General features: G+C 32.9%; 1 protein-coding gene across 3 annotated transcripts in view; it reads right to left on the bottom strand.

Annotated features, from left to right (window-relative positions):
- Positions 1-23,667, bottom strand: part of LOC109112447 (partitioning defective 3 homolog B-like) — a 142,768-nt gene that overhangs the window by 101,256 nt on the left and 17,845 nt on the right. For all 3 annotated transcript variants that reach the window (XM_042716992.1, XM_042716995.1, XM_042716993.1), the window contains exon 3: positions 7,889-8,057. In XM_042716992.1, coding sequence (XP_042572926.1) covers positions 7,889-8,057 — 169 coding nt within the window. The remainder of the gene's footprint in view (positions 1-7,888; positions 8,058-23,667) is intronic.

The raw sequence follows: 23,667 nt of genomic DNA, 5'->3' as shown, positions 1-23,667 counted from the left end.
GGAGCCATCGCTAGACTCAGCAGAAACAGCTACGGGAACAGAATGCTAGGTCCATCAAAATCAGCTCTTTTTTTTAACAGGAACAACATAAAACCGCAGAAAAATGCAATGAGGGAGTTTTATATCAGGAATGTACAACAGAATGTCCTTGGCCTTTATACTGAAGAGGATCTCCAAGACCTTCTGAGATAAAGCCGGAGACACTGTGACATCTCAAGGATCTGAAGTACACAAGTGTGTGGAGCGCTGGCATGGTGGCAAGGTCACTGCTGGTGAAACGGTTAAAGGAGCCAAACAGGGTTTTCTATCACAAGGAAAAAGATGCTATGCATCATCTACTGTATATATACGAAGATAAGAAATATGGGAAATATATAAGGAGCAAAAATGACTAATTCAGAAACAGTAACCACACTAATGAGCATATGACTGTCCTACATTTACATACAACTACGCACTGAGCAATTTCATCCACCGTAATGAACGACAATGTCATTGAACGGTTAGCCATTTACACTAGGAACTTACACTTTTTTTTAATCATATTGCATGTCATTGACTTATTTGTGTACAAGTGCTCTTAAAAAATTTAAGCAACATTTCTGCCAATTTCACAAAAGGTCTGTACACACAAATTCTTTTCCCCATTCATTATTAGTTTATTTTTAATAAATACTTAATTAACTGAAACCTGTAGTGCTAAATATGTTTTAGCAGGGTGTATAAGTTTACATATTAGGTTTTAGGACAGTGAAAACTTGTCTAATCAACAAGGATTCAATACATTTATCTGAAGTGGCAGTAAAGACATTCATAATGCTCAAAAGAAAATTTTAAATACTGTTCAATAAATGCTGTTTTTGAACTTTATATTCAACAAATCCTAAAAAATTTATCAGTTTGCACAAAGGCATAAGGATCACAACTGTTTGCAACATTGATAATAATAAGTAAGTGTTTCCTGAGCAGCAAATCAGAGTATTAGACTGATTTCTGAAGGATCATGTGACACTGAAGACTGAAGCAATGATGCTGAAAATTCAGCTTTGCATCAGAGGAATAAACTAAATTTTAAAATATATTTATATAGTAAACCAATATTTTAAATTATAAAAAATTAACAGTATTTTTGTTAATAAAAGACTTTCAAAAAAATGTATATATATATATATATATATATATATATATATATATATATCTTTATATATATATATATATATATATATATATATATATATATATATATAAAAAAAATAAAAAAATTACCACCAGCACTTTACTATGTGCTGTTTATATACACGTTTTAAAATGCAGTGCAGTGCAGCTTTAAAGTAGCTTCCTTAACACTGATGAGAACTAGTTATCTTGCATGTACTGGTGAAAGTGACAGAACATAATACTGAGGACTTCTGCCAGCCTCAGTTAACAGAAAGAGCAAGTCTGCCCCTGAAAAGATACAGAAAAAAACACAGAGAGAGAGAACAAAAAAAATTCAAGCACAGTGCTTGAAAAAAAAGTTACCATTTTCCCTTGTAGAACAGACACTTCATCCTATCCTTCAGTCTGCTACCAGAAATCATCAAAAAGGCCTTTCGGTATGATCACACTAGCATAGAAACTCTGATTCAGGTGAAGTCGCTGTGTCCCGGGAGTCATTTTAATAAGGTACTGGAACCAAAAGCAAGCTTTAACACATCTGAGAATTCATCAGGGCCATCTTAAAATGTAACTATTGAACTGTATTTCTCTGTATGTCAATGCTGATGTGCATATGAGAGAAATAAGGCTAATGAAAGAGACTTAAACAGAAACCCAGACTCTTTACAGGCCTGAGTTGAGTTCATTTATGTGACAAAGTTTAGATAAATGTTCATCTTTTGAGTGGGCACACATACTGACAGAGGGTTTAGTAACCATTATAACTTAAAGCCGCTAACTACACCCAGAAGACCGCTCAGAATAAGAAAGCTCTCAGACCTTCGTGATGATTACGAATTCTCATAAAGGAGTGTTACATCTGTGCAGCGTCTGGAGTTTCCCTCAACTCCAATCAGTCTTCTTCAACCTGCAGAACCTGGTGGAGCTTAGCACTGAATTCTAGGCTCAAGGTTAATGGTCAAGAAGAACGTTCGAGCAAACTAATTTTAGGCATTAATTTTGGTTTTCAAGGTAAAACCTTTAATTACTGGCTCTTCTGATGAAGGAGTGGAGCAGCCCTTCTAGTGGTTTCATCTTCCAGGAAAAGCACTACAGTCGGAGTGTGCTATGAAAATCTATTCAGCTGAATAAATAATAGAGGCAATCCCACAATATGAGTAATCAGCCTGAAAATAAAGAGAATTTGAGTATGAAAATATTAAAGTATTAATAGACTAAAGGTTTGACATTCACAGACCTGAAGTTACTTTCAAACGTTTTCATAAGAACTGTTTGCCTTTTATAACATAAAAGTAAAATTAATGGTTTTATTAAAGTTATGTGTAAATAATAAAAATTTCATCAATACTTACATCCGTTTTTAAACTAACACTGCTTTTAATAATTAGTTTTCCTTACAAAAGTTTTATATGTAAAATTTAGTAGAATCAGGAGTCACAGTTCTGTAAATATTTTGTTAAATAATAGAAATGTTTTTAGAATTTAGAATAGCATTTTGATTTTCAAAAAAAAAATACTTAAAATTAAATAAAACAAATACAATTTAAAAAAAATCAGGAATTCCTTTCAGGAATATCTGATTAAAAATACAGTAATACATTATTATGTTTTTGTTATTAAAACATTGATAGCTAATTCTACCTTTAAATTTGCAATGTTTTTAAATCAATACAGTTGTTTTACTTCAAACAATGTAAAATTTTAAATTAAAAGTAGTATCATAAGTTAATGTAATACTGTATATGTGTGTGTGTGTGTGTGTGTGTGTGCGCATGTGTGTGTGTGTGTGTGTGTGTGTGTGTGTGTGTGTGTGTGTGTGTGTGCGCATGTGTGTGTGTGTGTGTGTGTGTGTGTGCATGCGTGTGTGTTTGCTTTCCAAAATAATGTAAAATTAATCAAATTAATAAGAATTAAAAATAAATAAAACAAACACGAAACATGAAACTTGATTTCCAAAAACAACAACAAAAATCAACAGCATGTGTTACGTTCTTAGTAACTGCATTGTTTGCCTTCCAAAAGAAAAAAAAAGGGGGAAAAAAAATCAATAACTAGAAATAATCTCAATTTTCAGCAGTTACAGAGATAAGAAAATGACGCATACACATCTGGCGCCTCTAGCATAGTGGCCAAGATTACATTGCAGAGGATCTATGGGAGAATTCAGAGTCTGGATTCAATCAACTCAATATATTTACAATGGAAATTCCCTATCTTGAAAGATGTGCTGCGTTTGAATAGAGATGCTTCTGTCAAATATGTTCTTGGCGTAAAAATCAACATAAAGGTCAAGTGAATTTAACTACACGCCTCAGATAGCTTCCCACTCAACAACAATCCCAAGCAGTATAAAAATACTAAGAAAACTGCTCTCAGTTCTGGATTTAAACTTCTAGGATGAAGGACAGCATGGCGAATCCTCTTGACCTTTGACCCCTGAGAGGTCTGTCATGTGAAATGGGGTCAAGCGAGCACATTCTTTTAGTCAAGCGTCGTCTGTTTGTCATGGCTCTATGCTGCGGTTGTTCCCATCTGTGTTGAGTCACTACAACAAAAATGAAGATAATCAGCCGAGAGGGGTTGAATGTTACCAAAAACATATAAAAAGGGGGCAAAAGCGTGCAACAAGAACCAAATTCAAAGAGAAGTTTGAGATCGACAGTCTGTTAACCTGTAATTCTGTCTTATTGGTAATCAATGGCTGACAGGTATGAGAGTCTGGGAGCTGTGTGTGTGTGTGTGTGTGTGTGTGTGTGACGCGAGCGGGCAGGTCAGGGATCGATGCCGCTGTAATCATAGTGCCGTGCCGCAGAGACAGTCAGAGCTCAGACAGATTTGCTCTGTTTCTGAGGACTGTTACGGCTCAAGCAGGAACAAACTCTCTGGTTGACGGAACAAAGCGGCGTTCCATAATTACATCTGAAAAAAAAAAAAAAAAACCTTTCCTCAATTCTTTCCTTGTGTGCTGCCTGGGTAAACATGAACAGCAGGTCTAATTTGTTTAAAGTGCACTGCACTAATGTGCCGCCCATGTGTTACCCATGACAACCAATCACATATCTTTCAATCAGGATCTCACAAGAAAAACGAGCTTAAATGCTTTTATATGGTTAAGTGCGTCTCTTCAGACCCAAATTAAGCTAATTATAATTACTAATGTATAACCCTGTCCATAAAACAATAGAAATTTTGAATAAAGGATAAAATAAAAATGATGTAGAGTATATACTATATTTATAGAGTATATTCTATATTATAGAGTATAACAGATCCAAGATTTTACTATGTTGCAGAATTATCTATAAAATAAAATAAAATAAAATAAAATAAAATAAAATAAAATAAAATAAAATAAAATAATTGTTTAAAAAAATTAAATCAAAAAGAAAAACTTGAATGATATGGTCATGTATAGCAAACAACAACAATTTCATTGACTAAAACGTAACTTATAAGACAAACAGATCCAAGACTTTACTATTTGGCAGAAGAATTATCTATTTTAAAATATTTGTAAAATATTTTTGCTAAATAACAGAATTTTTTTGCTTTTTAATAATAACTAAATTAACTTAAATTAACTTCAAATTAAATGTAGAATTACTCATTAATATTTTAGTAATACAACTGAAATAATTGTATAATCATTTGAAAATAAAAAACTTATTTAAAATGTAAATATTTATTAAGTAAAAATTTTAAATAAAAAAAAAACTTGCATGATTTGTATGGTCATATCACACTTTTGGAGACAATTTTGTCTTCATTCATCATTTCCTTGAAGCGTTCGTGTTTCCTATTGTTTCCCTTGTTGAAGATTTGTTTCAAAATATCTGATTCTGAACATTTAAACACAACTTTAATGTGGTTATGGGACAACAATTCACCAAAATACAGTTTGAAATGTTTATCGTTGGCTACTGTTTCACATTTAATAACAGTATTCACTACACAGTACATGTGGTATATTTTCTTGTGTTTGTTACAGGCTGAAATGCCAATTCAAACCATCTCTTGTGTCTCTTCTCTCTCATGTCTGTACAGCAGGTGTGAGGGCGGCCCTTTGAGCTCTGACTGACATCTGTCACGCTGCCAATCATCCTCTGTATCATCTCCACCTCTTTAACCTCACATTTACCCAGTGCTTTCATGTATGTCTTTGACCCACAGACTGAGCAATGACCCACTGCCCCTCTCTAGTCATCTTTATTCAGCAGTCACCACCTGTCACTCACTCTTATGCCCCGCCCCCTGGCAGAATAAAAGCCAGAGTGGCTTAGAAGTTTTGTTTTGGGGAAATCTCATTGTGCTTTTGTACAGGATGATCTGTCTAACCCTCAGAGACCCACTGTTGGAGAACTGCAAAACAAAGCAATTGAGACATATCTACTTCTCGCTAAACTAAGCCAAAACAGCAGCTCCAATAACTGAAAACAACTACACACACCACTGCTGACGGGTTTGCATCAAATTTATGTTTTCAAGTAATAATATTTTTTTCTTAATATTGTGTGATGTTTAGCGAAAAGAACAAACACCGGTTTACACATTTAATTATTAACTTTGCTATAAGGAGAATAAAGAAAAATAAATCCAATAAATCGACACACATTGACAGCACTTAACCTTTTATGCCTTTTCAGACCCATATAAATAGAATAATTACTATAAATGAATTCATTTTTAGATAATTACTATAAATCTATTTATTTTAGAATAAAAATCTAAACAAATTTTATTATTATTATTTATTTATATCAAATATTATTCTTATTATTTATTTTTACTATTATTATATGATATATAAAGAATACATGTATTTTTTGTATTAAAATTAATGATTGAAAAATTCTAAATAATTATACAGGTGCATATAAATTAAATAAATAATTATATATATATATATATATGTAAATTTAAATGCATCAAAAAGAAAAATAACAAACTTAAAAGCAAAATTCAAGGGACAAATTTGCCAAAACAAAACGCCAAAGATAAAACTAAATACAATTTAAATTAAATTAAACAACAAAATATCAAATACCAAATAAAGAAGAAAAAAATGAATAAAAAGTTATAAAAGCACATACAAATTTTTACACATTTAAAAATAAATAAATAAATAAATTCAACAAGATGTTTGGTCATTTATAGCAAACTTCTGAGGACAAATGTGTCCTTAATGTATAACAACGTGTGTGTTACACATCCACATCTACTAACCAGATTAGCAGTGTACACTGTTCAGAAGTCAAGTGAGGTCCGGCCAAGCATGAACTCATTCAAATGCTGCCATTATTCCTGTTTGCACCCCAGACACACACACACACACACACTAATTAAGTTAACCCTGATCCCGTGAAGGCCTTTAGTACCACTGATTCAATAAGACTCCTTTTTGACTTCCCTATCGCCTCGGCTGCATTTCGACAACAAATCCCAAGTGCTGACATACACACACACACACACACACACACACCGGCGCTACGGCACGGCCACTAAACTACATTGGGCACGGTTTCTTTGTCCCCGGCATCATTTAACTGATAAATGAGCGAGTCGAGCATTGTGTGTGCAGCTGACAGTGGACTTTTTGTAATGTAATGACATGGCAGTGTTTGAGGTGTACACAGGGACATCTGCCTCCAGTCTGGCTTCAGAGAGGAGCATTATGGGAAGGTTAGCCAGGGCAAGGCTGAGTGAGCAGTCACAATGATGGATTCAGAAATGTAACATTTGCATTTATTGGAATTGATACAGCTGTGACAGTCAAACATCGAGCGAGCGTTAGCCACTTTAATAGTCACAAATCTGCTGCTATGTAGTTGCTAGGGCATTATGGGTGGTCTCTAAGGAGCCTTAAAGGGACAGTGATCCAAAACCTGAAAATTCTGTCATCAATTTAACTTACCCTTATGTAGTTTCAAAACGTTATACAAAACAGTGAGTTCGCACTAAACCACACATACACACACACAACATCAGCTCAATTATGCACTGCTACTAATGCAACCACACATGAACACAAGTTCACACATAACTATGAATACAATCCACATTCACTATCAACAGCTGTGTACCACACACTCTAAAACCATCACACACACTCATACCGACGTGCACATACAGATGTTTGCTTCATTCAGTCGGTCTGTGGTCGCTGGAAATGAAAGACACTTGTGCATGTTGGAAAATAAAATAAAATAAAATAAAATAAAATAAAATAAAATAAAATAAAATAAAATAAAATAAATGCTGAATTCAATGAATATAAATGCAATATATACAACAGTAATACAATAATTACATTAAAATATATTTTCTTTGTAATTTGTAATAACATTTTAAAAAATATTTTAAATAATATTTTAATAATAATTTAGAATTTAGATCAACAACAATTTTACCCTGATCTAACTTCTAACATAAACAAGACTTCACTATTTGATAAAAATAAAAATATAGAATATAGAACAAAAACTATATAAAATATAAAATGAAATAAAAAACTTAATTACTGAATAAAATCTAAATTATATTTCTATAATAATTTATAATAGTATTTTTTTTTACCAGTTGTTTATTTGAAAATAAAATAAAATAAAAAATATTAAAAATAAAATAAAAAAATATGAAAAAAAAAATCTATTGCAGAGCATGCTAAACACATCATTGATGTTTTTCTTTTTGATTGATGTGGATGTGTGAATTGCAGCACTGACATACGTACTTGATTTGAGGGCAGAGGGGGTGACCTCGATCTCACTGCCCAGGTAGGGCTGCAGGACCCTGAGCTCATGTTCGGAGGGGTCAGGGCTGGAGCGACTGGACGCTACACTCCCCCCGGGACTCACCATCGCCCTCTGCTGGAGCTCCATCTTCTCATACACAGCCTTCAGCTGAGGACAGACAAACACCAGTCAGATTAAAGAACAGGAAAAACATCACTAACAAACAAAACAAAACACAGCTACAATGTAAAAAATAATGTTTATACACATCATAAATTTATTTTAAAGGGACATAACAAGAGACACACAATGATGAAAATAAGAACAACTGCAGGTACCAGCATAAGCACACTGATCAAACTGTTTGTCCTTGTTTATTTCGCACAAAATCCACAACATAAATCATCGTTCAGGAGGAATTGCGGCATGAAAAAGTTAACAGTGAATATGACATCATTCCTCAAGATCATAAAGTTCTCAAGTGGACGCAAAAGAAAGGTACAAGGATTTGTTCGTTGGAAGGAAGAATGGATGATCAGTGCCACTGTACTATAATGCAATACTGATAATTCATTCTCGCTCAGAGCAAAGCCCTGAATAACACAGGCCAATATTAATAATAGATGCTTCAAAAATTACTATGAATGCAAGACTGGAAGAATAGTTGCTGTTTCCTTTGGATGTACAGTATGAGAAAGTCTGGATGAGTTACAGTGACCCCCAAAATATATTTTCACAAAGCATCAGATGCAAAAAAAAAAATCAATATTTGACATGTCAAGAGATATCAAAGTCAAACATCCAATCGGTAACAGCCATATGCTACATTGTCGTCACATGACCTCACTGTTACATATTTAACTCAAACGAGAGCAGTTGTATAAACATTCTATAAAATTACAAAAATTAAAATTCTAAAAATTCTAAAACTATAAAATGAAAAAAAAAAATCTTTATATGAAATAAAAAATGAGAGTTGAAAATACAAATATTACAAATAAAAATTTTAATGAATACAAAACAATAAATAAACAATATAAATCTTTAAAATCTTTCAAATTTAAATCAATCAAAAAGAAAACCATCAATATACATTTTGTCTTGAGGTTGGCAGTCCAATCACAATGAATCAAGATGAAAAAAAAATTACAGCTGGTGCTACTGCTGGCTCATTCGTCACACTGGAAAGGTCAAGTTGAGTGCATTGCATTGTGGGACACAGTGCTCCCTGGAGCATTCACTGTTCACATGTTGGCAAATACAGGTAATCCTGTTTTCCATGCAAACAAAAACTTATCCAAAAGTGCACGCAGTATGCATACCTCAAATATAATGCAAGGAGTATGTTAGCATGCTATACTGAAAAACACACTCACTTATCTCTTGTCGAGAGATGCTATTATTCCACCAGGTGCCTCAAATGGGGCGAAACGTAATAACTAATTACAAACCAGTTAATATACACAGCCATCAGACAATAATTAGACACATTACACCACAACCGTACGTTAATTGTCAATAGAACAGACTCCAATGTAACGGCTGAGAGCCTGTGTGTGAAATGCATCGGTCGAGTAGCTTACAGCACTTTTCCCAAAGCAGTTACGATCATATAAACATGATAGGCAGTATGATAAACAAATATAAATGAAATTAAAAAATGAAACCCAAGTCTACACGCGTCTGTGTTTGTGAGCACATGCGTTAAGCATCAATGGTCAAATTAGATGTGACAAGGGAATCAGAAGCTGTCAAACATAATGTCACGGTAGTGTTATGAGCCGAGAGGACGTCGACGGTAATGAGAGGGAATTCGTTTGAGCGTGCCGTGGTCTCTGACCGTCTCCGATTGGCACGTTGACAAGCGGCCATAAAACCGGGCCGGCTGATGAATTCATTCGCCAGCCACTAATGAATTAGCACTTCCCTTCTTCACGCGGCTCGCCTTTCCAGTCACGTCAAAGACCTGGCAGAGGAAACAACGGCTTAATGAAAGACAAAAAACGCCAGGGAGCATCAGCCGTGAGGGCAGCTAACGCGGATGGGAGAGTGAGACGGAAACTCGATATGAAGTCATATGCATCCGTAACTGTTTTTCAGGAAAACAATAACCGGTGACACACGACAGGAATACGCATCATCAATCACGGGGAAATATTGCACCGCGCACCCCAGCCCGGTCTGTGTGATTCGATGGGCTGACATTTCTCGCGCTGAAAAATAAACAGAAATCGTCCAGATCAGAGAGAGGGGGAAAGTAATCTCGGGGAATCACTTCTCCACGGGTTTGATAGATGGCCGTCTCTCTCTGGTTCTTGCCCTAAGTGTTTATACCAGATCAAACTCTATTTCTGGGCCTGAAGCATGTGGGCTGGGATTCATCACTGCTGTTATGTATATACACACTGCACATTATTCCTGAAGCATTGTAGAGGTGTGTGACTCACAGTATGTCGATTTCAGCCAATCACGGAGCTGTAAACAAAACAAAAAACACAATGAAAACTCCTTCCCTCATAATAGCAGCCAGGTCGGTCACATATGTGTCTCTTGAGGGTCGCAACACTGACACATTCTCGGCTTTTCAATTCTACCGAGAGGCATTCGTCAACAGCACGACCTCTGAGAGGATTTGTGAATGTGTATGTATGTATTAAGGGAATATAGCTTATTAGGTCTCAGCCAAGTTGGTGGCATTTCTCTATTTGAGTTACAACTGAGGAAAGAGTTATTGGCGGAGGCCAAAACTTTAAAAATGCCATTTGATTTTTTTAATTTATGATTCTGTTTACTGGCAAATGAACTTATAGATGTGCACATTCACTATGTTGTTTTTCAAGCGCCCCGCCACAAGCGTTGGGTTTTTTTTTTTTTTTTTTTGATAGATGGTAGTATACCATCAGTAAATATTTCCTTGCTAACCTCTAAAGCTCACTTAAATTTGTTTTAGATCGTTAGATGTGATGTTATGGTGCCTTGGAGGCTGGTTTGAAACCGGTTTCCTTACAAAAAGTACAAAACATTGTCTGTTTGGTCACTGACTGTTAAGTCATTATTAAGTCAACAACTCAAACACATGTACAGAAACTTGTTTCCACCACAAGAGTTAAAAAAAAAAAAAAAAAAAAAAAAAAACACACCAACACAAAAAAAAAAAAAAAAGAAAGTCAATTTTGCAGAATTCAGAATCACTTTGTAAAGTTAAAATTTTGAGATATACAGTCAAAACTGTCAGATAAATGCTCATTGTGGCATATACAATCACAGTTTTAAGAAAAAGTCACTTTTATGTCATATTGTGGAACAACTATGACAAATTATGACAGTCATAATTGTAACATATAAATGAAGACAAAATTGAGATATAAAGTCACATTGTGACAAAGACATAATATAACTAGGAAACTAGGAATTTTGTGGCATATAGTCAAAACAGATATATAGTCACACTTTGGTATATACAGTCAAAATTGTGAGATAAAAAGTCCAAAATATGAGACTGTAACGTTGCATATAAAGTAAAATTTGAGATATAAAGTCACTATTCATCAATTCACAATTGTGAGATCTAAATTCAACATTAAGATATAACATCAGTATTGATAGTCATAACTGTGACATCAAAACTGTGACACATAAAGGCAATTATATTGCATTTAAAGTCAAAACTGAAATATAGTCACAATGTGCAAAATAAAGTCACAATTATACAGTAAATAAAGTCAGAATTGGCAGATTGGCAAAACTGAGATAAAAAGACCCAGTTGTAAGACGGTCACATTGTGGTATATAACTGCCAAAATCTCTGTAAAGAAAACTGAGACATAAAGTCACAAAAAGATATAAAAGACACACTGAGCCATTCATAGTAAAAATCTGAGATATAAAAAGAACAACAGGCCACATAGAGAAGAACCAATTGCCAATCCAATTATTGCAAGTTCTTAACTTCTCTGCTGGCACAAACTTTCTTCTCATTCATGACAAAATCCTGTGAATTGATTTGCATTCGAGTTAGCAGGCATCTCGCCCTCTCTTCTCTTAGCTCAAACACAGATACTGGCCCGAGGAAACATGATGTCAAACAATGCTGACTAATGTCACTTCCTCTTGTAATCCATTACCTGCTCCACCTGCATGCTAATGAGAGATGGAGCCTGTTGCCATGCCAACCCCACCTGCCAATCAACCCCTAGGTCACGACAGGATTTTGCTGTTGCTGGTGAATGAGCCTTTCGTTTGCAAAATGTTAATGATCGTGAAGAACCGGATCATCTATAAAAAGCTGATGTAAGATGTCTTTTAAAAAAGGTAGGTAGGTCACTAGGTTTCAGAAAAGAAAGTTCATCATCATTGTCTCTTCCAGAATTGTTCCTTCCTTTATTAGGGCCCTTTGAAATCTCTTTTATTTTTTCCCAGATTCTGTTTTCTGTTTGTTTGTTTGTTTGTTTATTCCGCATTATATTTTAATGGTCTAACGGTTAATGGTTTTAATAAAAGAAAAATAAATGTCTAATAAATTTAATTCATAAAACTTTATACTTTTTTAAAATTATAATAGTGCACTCTGTTTTTTTTTCTGGATTCTGTGATTTATAATTTAATACAAACAAATACATTAATTTTGTTATCAAATTAATGCATAAAACTTTAACCAGTTTTGTCTGATTTTCACCAAAATTGGCTCAGATCATGTTTTTGAGTTTAAGATTTCCAATAAACCAAATCATTCTCGTTAAGCATGTAAACAAATTTTATGAAATTCACGCAAAAATGGGCAATGTGCGAAGCGCCACTTACTGGTCAAAAGATTTTGAAAATTAACAATTTTGTTTAAAATTTTAGTTTATAATTTCTGAACATTTTGACCAGCATACCAAATCAAATGATATGGACAGACCTATGTCAGCCATTTTGACTATGGACTATTTCGAATGTTGTAGTAAAATGCTGTATATTACAAATGCTTTAACAAATCTTATGAATCTTATAGAACTGTTTGCAAGAAAGTTATGAAATATGGCACTCAGATAGAGGACAGTCATCATTAACCACAGCAAATTTTAAGTCTCTAACTCAAACTCTCTAGCGCCACTAACAGGCTAAATTTGCATTCATGTTCCTGCTATTAACTTTAACCATAAGATCTAAGAGCAAAACTCTTTTCTATTTTTTGCTATTTTCTATGAGTCAAGAATTTTGCCTTTTACAAAAAATCAACTTTTTCAAACTCGACACAGACGGTCTGTCTAATTTTCACGAAAATCGTCTCATATCATCTTCAGAGCATTCAAAAGTTATCAAAAACTTTTCGATATACCATTTTCTTATTTTCGTTAAGCGTATTAACAAATTTGACGACGTTTGTACAAAAATGGAAATGAGGCTGTATCTCCGCAACACTTTAATGCATTCTGACCAAACTTGGTATGTGTTATAACAAGCAAGACCCGAGGCCACATGAGTAGTTTCGGTGCAGCACCACCTACTGTTCAAAAGATATCAAATTTGACATTTCTGCTTATAACTTTTGACCAGTTTGGTCAAAAATCATAAGATTGGTTTCATTAGATTTGGAACGGCATACCAAATAGAACAATACCTAATTGGTCTATTTCAGCCTTTATGGGCGTCGGACAAAGTTTTGTAGTATAATGCTGTATCAACAAATGTCTTTAACAGTGGTCTCCAACCCTGCTCCTGGAGAGCTACCATACTGCAGAGTTCAGCTTCAACCCTAATCACATACACCTGGACCAGTTAATCAAGGTGTTCAGGGCTGCTTAATTACAGACAGGTGTGTTGGAGCAGGGTTGGAACTTCTGCAGGAGCAGGTTGGAGAACCCTGGTCTTTACGGAGCAACTAAAGACAGCTCCTTAGCTCTTTATTTTACCTCTGTTGTGATTGGCCCCTTAATTGCTGCAGCTATATTTATTTTTGTTATCATTACTTTGAGAAGTACATTCTAGTTTACAATAGTAATGTATTTCTTTCATTTAATATTCATAGACACCAATCCATATCACAATATGATACATGTACAGCCCTACTTTTGATTTACTAATCGAAATTTTGCCAAATTCTCTGACATTCTACATTATACAGTAAATACCATTTTATGGCTCTATGATCTGCGATTAGAACATAGAGTCCTACTTTATCACATTCTTAATTTTCATTCCCGTTCGCGGTATAGTCTTACATCTTCTCATCCACGCCCCTCTCTCACTCCAGATGACAAATAAGCCTGACAAAAAGTCCCTCTAAATCTCCCACCGTGATCGTCCACAGAGGGGCATCGACATCAATCACACCCATGTGACCTGCGCTGAGGCCTTTACAAACACACAGTGAGTCGGCACACACAAACACAGGTAAAATCCATGGAATGTGATTGTGGGTGATGCCGTGCAAACAAGGCTGGAATTAAGGGATTAAGGAGCAGACCAGACTAATCTGAGATCGGCCGCCATGTGTGTGCTGAACATCGGCTCCAGATGTGTAAGATTACCTCTCAAAAAGATGCACCTGGGCCGCCGCTTTCACCCCCAGAGGGTATCGGGTAACCGCTCAAACACAAACACACACTTTTAGAGTTTACAGCCTAAAACATTGAGTCCCACAAAAAAAAAAAAAAAAAAAAAAAAAAAAAAAACCTGGCAAAATACAAACAGCGTAAAGCAAAAAACTGTAACGATATTGTAAAACATGGTTCTAGCAATGTTTTGTGGCAGTCACGTTTGTTTTCTTTAATTATATATATATGTGTGTGTGTGTGTGTGTGTGTGTGTGTGTGTGTGTGTGTGTGTTGTGGGTGTGTGGTGTGTGTGTGTGTGTGTGTGTGTATAATATATTATATATATATATATATATATATATATATATATATAATATATATATTATATATGTGTGTGTATGTATAACACTGTATATATATGCAAATAAATGTTTTAGACAATAGTAACAAATAATTCCAAACTTATTAGAATAAATAAATTCATAAAAATAACATGCATAACAAGCAAATACATAATATATAAAATAATAAATAAAAGCATAAATAAATAAATGCACAAATAAACAAGCAATACTCTAAAACATAACCAAAGACATCTAACTGGATAAGTCAAGTTTAAAACTGATATACACATACTGTAACAACTGGATTCTATATAAATGTGCCAATCACTCGTTTATAGAATGATCGTTATGTTGCTTGGCAACTGTATACAGCCTATAGATATGCAAATAAACCATATCGTATCAGTGGGGGGAAAAAATAAGTAATGTATTATTATTTTCTCATATTTATGGCATTGCAGCCTAACAATGTATTCTTTGTACATTTCATTCTCACTCATTTTTTTTCTTGCTTTTTTTGCATTACATTCTCTCTCTCTCTCTCTCACACACACACACACTTCTATTCTCAGTTGAATTCCTCTTTAACAAAGTGTTGGAGACACAAGAGACAGGCTGTGAACACTCAGGAAATGAAGCACCTCATTCACAGCCTTTGAAGAGAACATGACGCCTGACCTCTGCTAATCAAACACACCTTCAGCCTCGCGTCTGTGTGTGTGTGTGTGTGTGTGCGAGAGAGAGAAAGAGAGAGACACACTTCATTTTACGATATACACTGGGGCCTAATCCTGCAAACCTGCAGTAATAGTGGTAAGTGTCAGATAACGAGAGAACATGACTTGAGTGGCCACCAGAGACAAAGTACCACGCACAATGATGGGATCAGATGGCAAAACTATAGATTTTGATACTTTTTATTTCACTAAATACAGTACATAATATGTGTATGTGTGTAATAGCATATTGGCTGTTTATTAGTACTTATACAGCACATATTAATGTCTTATTGTGTATGACCATATTTAACTTACTGTATACCTCATACATAAACTACCTTACTTACTATTAATAAGCAGCAAATTAGGAGTTTATTGATGCAAAAGTCATAATTAATAGTTTGTTAATAGTGAGAATTGGTCCCTAAACGTAAGTGTAATTTTAAAGTGTTTTTTTTTTTTTTTACACATTTATAAATTGCTTTATATTTTTACAAATGCTATGTTAAAGATACTGTGATGTTAACTCAACATTTAAAAAATAATACATTATTTTGTATTGTATTTTGTATATCTGGAGTGGAAAAACAAAATAATTTCTCTATATGTTTTTTATTTTGTTTGTATGGTGTTGTAAAGTATAATATTTTTTATATTTGGTAATTACAATGAATAGCACAGTAATAGTTGTAAGTAAAAGCAAAAGTAAAAATAAAATAAAATAAAAAAACTAGTGAATGTTACTACCCTAAAAACAATGTAATCATCCTTATGGGATTTTTCTTCTTGGATTTCAACATAAAACAAAACTAAAATGTCCCAGTAGAACTTTAATGTTAATAATGCTTTTGATACTTTTGATAATTTTAAAATTAAAAGTAATATATATATATTACTTTTAAAGTGTTTTATTTTAAAATTATCAAAAGTTTTATTCCATTATTAACTTTTAAAGTGTTTTATTTAATTTTTTTTTTTTTTTTTTTTTTTTACTTATACCATAGTGATTTAGAATAGGCAGATAAAAGCATGTTAACTTAATAAAAAATATATATATATATACAGATCTATTTACTTATATATACCTCCATTTCGTGTGACAATTAACCAACATCAGAGAACCATGATCATGCAAATGTTTTGTTAAACTACTGAAATACTTAAAATGTCAGAGAATATTTCTAAATAATTAGTTTACATATAAAGGGGTTTGACTGACCAAAAAAAATAAAAAACCTTTGGGAACCCGTGCTGTAAAGGAATTAAACTGTAAATGAAAAGGCCAGATTCCAAAGGATAGTGAAGCAAAGCAGGAAGCAGAAAAAGTGAGAATGTGAGAGCGAGAGCGGGTCAGAGAGGAAGCGGTTAGAGTGGCGGCTCTGCTCCACAGGTATCTGCCGCCCCCCTCTTCTCCTTAATCACTCCTTCCATTTGAGCGTCAGCCCCTCTGGAGCGTCTGAGGGGGGTAAATGTGCCAGCAAAGGGGGGACGGATGGAGGGTCTTACAAGAGGGAGGGGGGAAAGTGTGGCTGGATGGTGTGTTTGGGTGTAGATGGAGCTTTTTATTAGACTGTAGAGAAAGCTAATTATTAGACCGTTGGAAGGGGAAAAAACATGACGGATGTGTTCGCATGAGCATCTTGATGAACGAGTGGGCTTTTTTAACGTGAGCTACTTTGTGGGAAACACAATGTGCCAAAATCCCCCCGGGGCTGTGGTGTGTGTGTGTAAGATTAATGACAAATTTACCCTTTCTCTTTATGAATGCTTATAAATAATAATAAGACCTGTCACGTCGCAGGGTGCGCTGTGCAAGCACAGCTGCCTTTTACTGGAACCTGCAGTAAATCAAAGCGTCTGTGTGTGCGCCTGTTCCCCGTTCAGATCTGTGCTTCAGGGGGTTTATGAGGAATCGCGGCTGCGGCACACGTTTGGAAACATGTTGAATGTGTACGAACTTCATTTCGGAACTGAAATTCAATGTGATGTTTCATTCGCAACTCTGAGCAGCAGGAAACACACAGCTAGGTCATGACAAATAATGTATTCATTATTTAATCGCTCTAAAAATGTACACACTCAGAAGAAAAAAAAAAAAGTACAAAAGCTGTCAGTGGGGCGGTACTTTTTCAAATGGTGCACCTCTGTACCTCATACAGTATAAGTACCTTCAAGGTACATATTAGAACCTAAAATGTACATATTAGGACCTAAATTAGAAACTAAAATATACGTATAAGGAACTTTTGGTACATATTTGTACATACACACATATAAATATATATACACACATACACATACACATACATATATACACATACACATACATATAAATATATACATATACACATACATATATACATATATGTTATATATTAGTAATGTATATGTAGATAGGGAAGGTGTATATGTATGTGTGTATATATGTCGATGGTGTGAGTATATATTATATGTGTTGTTGTGTATACATATACATTACATTAATATATTATATATATAGATGGCTATTATATACTATATATATATATGATATATATATATATCATATATATATATATACATATATATATATACACACACACACACACACACACACACACACACACACACACACACTCCAACACACCCACACACACACATATAATATATTCTATATATATATATATATATATATAATATATAATATACACACACACAACACTATATATATATATATATAGATATATATATAGATATACGTGTGTGTGTGTGTGTGTGTGTATATTATCAAAACACTTTTAAAAATACCCCCAAGTAAATAAGTAAACAAATAAGTGATTAAAAAAATATATAAATAAAACAAAATACATTTATAATACAATAAATAAATGCATAAATACATGAATTAAAATACATATAAATTAATCTAAATAAATAATAATACATAAATCTATAATCTATAAATCTATGTATAATGCATCAATAAATTGCCACTTAGACCAATGGAGCAATTTCTATAATTATTTATATAACAATGTCTATGACTATGACTTGTATATGACTTTTGTATATGACTTCTGTATTTTTTTGAAATACATAAGATATACACAGATACACTGAAAACGAGCACCACATCATTGATCCAGGTGCAGAGAAGGAGACCTAATCAAACAACAGAATGACATTCACTGCAGAAGGTTTAAAAAAAAAAAACCTTTCAAGTTCGGAATCGGCAGAACATGTGGTTTCTAGGGAGTTACCATGGAGACCAAAACACATTTGTACCTTGACACTGGCAGGCAGTTTTTTTGGAACAGCGCTGACACTCTAAATAGACGAGATGTTCATTTTCTGGCTTTAAGAGTCTTGCTATGGTAGTAATCACACACACACACACACACACACATATACCCACACAAGCACAGCTTGAGACAAATTGACTACAAGGCATTTGACATCCCAGTAGCTGGAAGCAAGTTGTCCATCTCACTTATATGTTTGGTTTGTTTGTTTGTTAATAATTACTTGCATGCAGGAGGGGGGATGATGTGGTGAAAAGAAGAAGAAGGACCCGATGGAGGAATCAAAAGCACTAATCAGGCATCTCGCAAGGTCTAACGAGCCGGAAACATCCACTGAGGGGTAAATCAGACCTGATCATTCGTCCATCCAACGGCCCTTCCCTCTCAGACAATTCCACACACACTAATTACCCAGAATTTCCCAAAAGATTTAGTTTAACTATAAAAATAGTTAGAAAATCTAACAGGAACATAGACAAGATTCCATAATTAATTATTTGAATATTTTAGGCTTGTAACATTACAGAAAACAAAAACTAGTTCTCAACAGGACTAGTTTTACTCCCTGTATGATGAATTGCCAAAAATACAAATAAAACTCTTTGCAAACTTTATTGCCATTATTTATTTTTAAATGTCAGTTAAAAAGACTTTATTCCAACACAACAGCTAAAAAGGACTCTGAAACCAAATAATTCAACTTTAAGAATTAGAGTTTATCAAAAAATTCTATTTGACTCTTAAGAGATCCTTACATGATTCTACTGGGATATTTTAGGAATGGCTACAATTATCAGATATCCCACTATGAGTTCCAATAAAATATTTAAAAATAGTCCATGGTTCTATAATTCATAATTTGAAAACAAAGGATCAGATCCTAAAGGATATTACTGGGAATTCTGTTCTTCTGACCTTACACAAAACAAAAACTAGATCTTTAGAAAATACAGTTCTCAACAGGACTGGTGTGATTCCCAACCCAATATGATAAAATGCCTTTGTATGACATAAGCAATTAAAAAAAAAAAACATCTTTAAGAATTTTTCCCCATTGAATTTTCTTTAAATGTACATCAGGAAGTTGATATTCCAACACAACAGCCAATAGGACTATGAGAATCAAATATGAACAAATATGAACAAAAACCCTGTAAGAATCACAGTTTATCCACTAGGATCGTATTTGACTCTTAAGGGATTCTTACATGATCCTACTGGGATATTTTGGGATTGGCTCCAATTATGACTGAAAACCCACTAGGAATTCCAGTAAAATATTTAAGGCAGACAAAGCTAATCTGAGTGAGAGTGAGTGTGTGTGTGCGTGTGTGCGTGTGTGTGTGTGTGTGTGTGTGTGTGTGTGTGTTGAAGGGTTTAACGTGTGAATATCATTGGTCATGTATTTAAAACTGCAACAGGCAACAAAATACAGAGCATTTAAACTAGTTGCCCGCTGGTATAGAATCAGCCATAGGAAGTGTTCATCTCCCAGCAGAGGGCACACAAGCACACATCCTTTACCAGCGTCTGATCTCATGTTTTTTAAATAAGTGTCTTATGCTCACCAATGCATTTATTTGATCAAAGATTCAGTAAAACAGTAATATTGTAAAATTATTTAAAAGTATTAACAGTTTAAAATAATTATTTTCTATTTTAATATATTTAAACATTTTAATTCCTGTGATGAAAAGCTGAATTTTCAGCACCATTACTCCAGTCTTCAGTGTCACATGATCCTTCATTTCAAATCATTTGCTGCTCATAAACATTTCTTAGAATTACCAGTGATGAAAACAGTTGTGCTGCTTTATATTTTTGTTTAAACCGGGATACATTTTTTCATGATTCTTGGATGAATAAAAACTGCAAAAGAACAGCATTTTTACATCTCTATATATACACAATAGAAAGTTTTTGTAAATCATACATAATTTTATTACGTTTTATTATTTTGTATTATTATTATTATTATTATTATTATTATTATTATTATTAATAATATTATTATTTTATTTTTTTATTTTTTATTATTTTATTTTTTATGTTTTATTATTTTTATTTTTAGTAATATTTTATTTTTAGTATTATTTATTATTTTTATTTTATCATTTTATTTTTATTATTGGATGGATGGACACATTTCAGAACAACAATATACTGATATCAGTAATAAACACTTTGCATAGTTAAAAAAAAAAAAAATTCTCTGAAAGAAGTCCTGTTCCAATGTATACATTTCTAATAAAAGCTATTACTTTATGCTAAACCATGAGAGACAAACATTTACAATTCATCAAGGCTTTCAGACGTTATCCGAGAAATAGGAGGTGACAGCATGTATCTGATATGTGTGTGCTTCCAGCCCAGACGAACCACGTCTGTTTCAAGAAGGTTATTCAGACTCATTACTATCTCATCAAGAAGGGCCCATTCGTTAAGACAATTAATTAGAGTAGCGGACGCCTGTGGAAATTAATAATAATAATGAAGGGCGTGATGGCTGCTGATTGGTCGACGGGGCAGGGACCCAGGTGCGGGTTTACGGTTTTTAATTGCAGTCGAGTGTTTTGCACAATGTGTTTTATTAGTTTTATCCGCCGCTGTTGACTTGCTAACCTCTTCTGAAGTGGTGCGCGGGGAGCGCTGATATGTGTGACTTGTCACTTATGTGAAGAGTTAGCAAATTATCAGTGAAGAGGATGAGCCGAGACTCAAGAAATGCTCTCAAGCTGTCAGTCAAGTGTTTCGGAGAATGTGAGGCCTAATGAAGACGCCGTGAAGCTCTGCTGGCAGCCTGTAATTAACAGTTTAGAAAGGAAACTGAAGTGTAACGTCAGCACATTAATTAAAGCACTGGTGAATAAAATAAAATAAAATAACAATAATTTTTATATGTATTATTTTTTTTATAAAAAAAAATAGATTTTCTTTTTATAATATTAGTTTTGTTTTTTTAATTTTTGTCATTTATTGTATTTTTTATTGTTTTTGTTATTATTATTATTATTATTATTATTATTATTATTATTATTATTATTATTATTAATAAATATAAAATAAATACAATAATAACTGATTTTTATTAATACATATATAGTTATTCATATTAATGCATAAAATACACATTAATTTATTATATTTATTTTACTAAAATATGTACTATTTTACATAAATAAAGAAAAATAAACTAATAAATAAACTATTTATTAATGTCTCTAAAAAGTCTACATCAGTTGTGTGTGTTGTACGTGTACTTTTTTCCTCCTCCTTAAAATTTATTGATTTATTAAATAAATAATAATTATCAACATCATTTTTATTGTTAATAAAGTATGAATTATAATATTAATTAAATTATTTTAAGCACCAGTTAAAATTGTGTTTTTTATTATTATTATTATTATTATTATTATTACTATTATTATTATTATTATTATTATTATTATTGTTGTTTTTTTTTATTATAAAAATAAATACAATAATTTTAATATTAATATTAATGCAAAAAATATACATTTGTTATATTTATTTTACTAAAATATGTATTGTTTTAAATACATAAACTATTCACTAATGTCTCAAAAAAAGTCTATATCAGTTGTGTGTGTGTGTACTCTTTGTGTGAATATGAAATAACTTTCATATAATAATCAATCCATAATGATGCCATCTGTTCAGGAGTGACCACCTGAACGAAAGAGAAGTTTAACAAACAGCCTGGTTGTTAAACATGCTGTTCTCATCAGCAAAGCCTTAAGAAAGTGTCAAATGAAAAAGTCAGCAGAGACAACCAAGACAAAGACTGACTGACACTTTGACGGTTTAAAGTGTGGAAGGTTATGAAATCATAAATGAGCAGAGAGTAAAGTCCCAATGCATCTCTTATTCATCTTCTCTGAGGTCTGTGCAACTGATAAGACATAGCCTAGGAGGAAATGATGGAAAAATTCAGTGTAACCTTTACAAAAGAGAAAATGTACCATGATATTACTCCGAAAATATATCATGGAAATCAACTACCATGACACTAACGTAACGTGTTCCGAAGACGAACAAAGCATTTAAGGGTTTGGAACGACATGGGGGTAAGTGATTAATGACAAAATGTTCATTTTGAGATGGAGTTTCCCTTTAATGGGTATTTATTTTACGCAGTATTTACTAAACATTGGCAGAATAATATATTTTTATTTGGTTTTTTATGTGGTTTATCACGATTAATCACATCCAAAATAAAAGTTTTGTTTACATAATATATGTATGTGTACAGGGTATTTTATTATGTATATATAAATACACACACATAAATTATATATTTAGAAAATATTTACATGTATATACATTTATATATTTTATATTCTTATATTTTATATTATATAATAAATATATTTAATATATAAAAACATAACATATTCTTCTTAAATATATACATGCATGTGTGTGTATTTATATATACATAATAAATATACACAGTATACACACATATATTATGTAAACAAAACTTTTATTTTGGATGTGATTAATCGTGATTAATCATTTGACAGCCCTAATATATATATATATATATATATATAAAATATATATATATATATATATATATATATATATATTATATATATATATATATATATATCTATATAATATATATATATATATATATATATATATATACTATATATATAAATAAAAAAACAAAATCAAAATTAAATAAAATAATACAACTAAATAAAAATATTAAAATTAAATAAGAATATAAAATAAAATAAAATAAAATAAAGCTAATAATATATGCTATAATCTATTGCAGGGGTGATGAACTCTGGTCCTGGAGAGCCGCAGCCCTGCAGAGTTCAGCTCCACCCCGAATTAAAACTCACCTGCCTGTAGCTTTCTAGTAACCCTTCAGATGT

The sequence above is a fragment of the Cyprinus carpio genome, chromosome B1 (assembly GCF_018340385.1).
Source record: "Cyprinus carpio isolate SPL01 chromosome B1, ASM1834038v1, whole genome shotgun sequence".
NCBI classification, from domain to species: Eukaryota; Metazoa; Chordata; class Actinopteri; order Cypriniformes; family Cyprinidae; genus Cyprinus; species Cyprinus carpio.
This window is presented reverse-complemented; position numbering and strand designations above follow the sequence as displayed.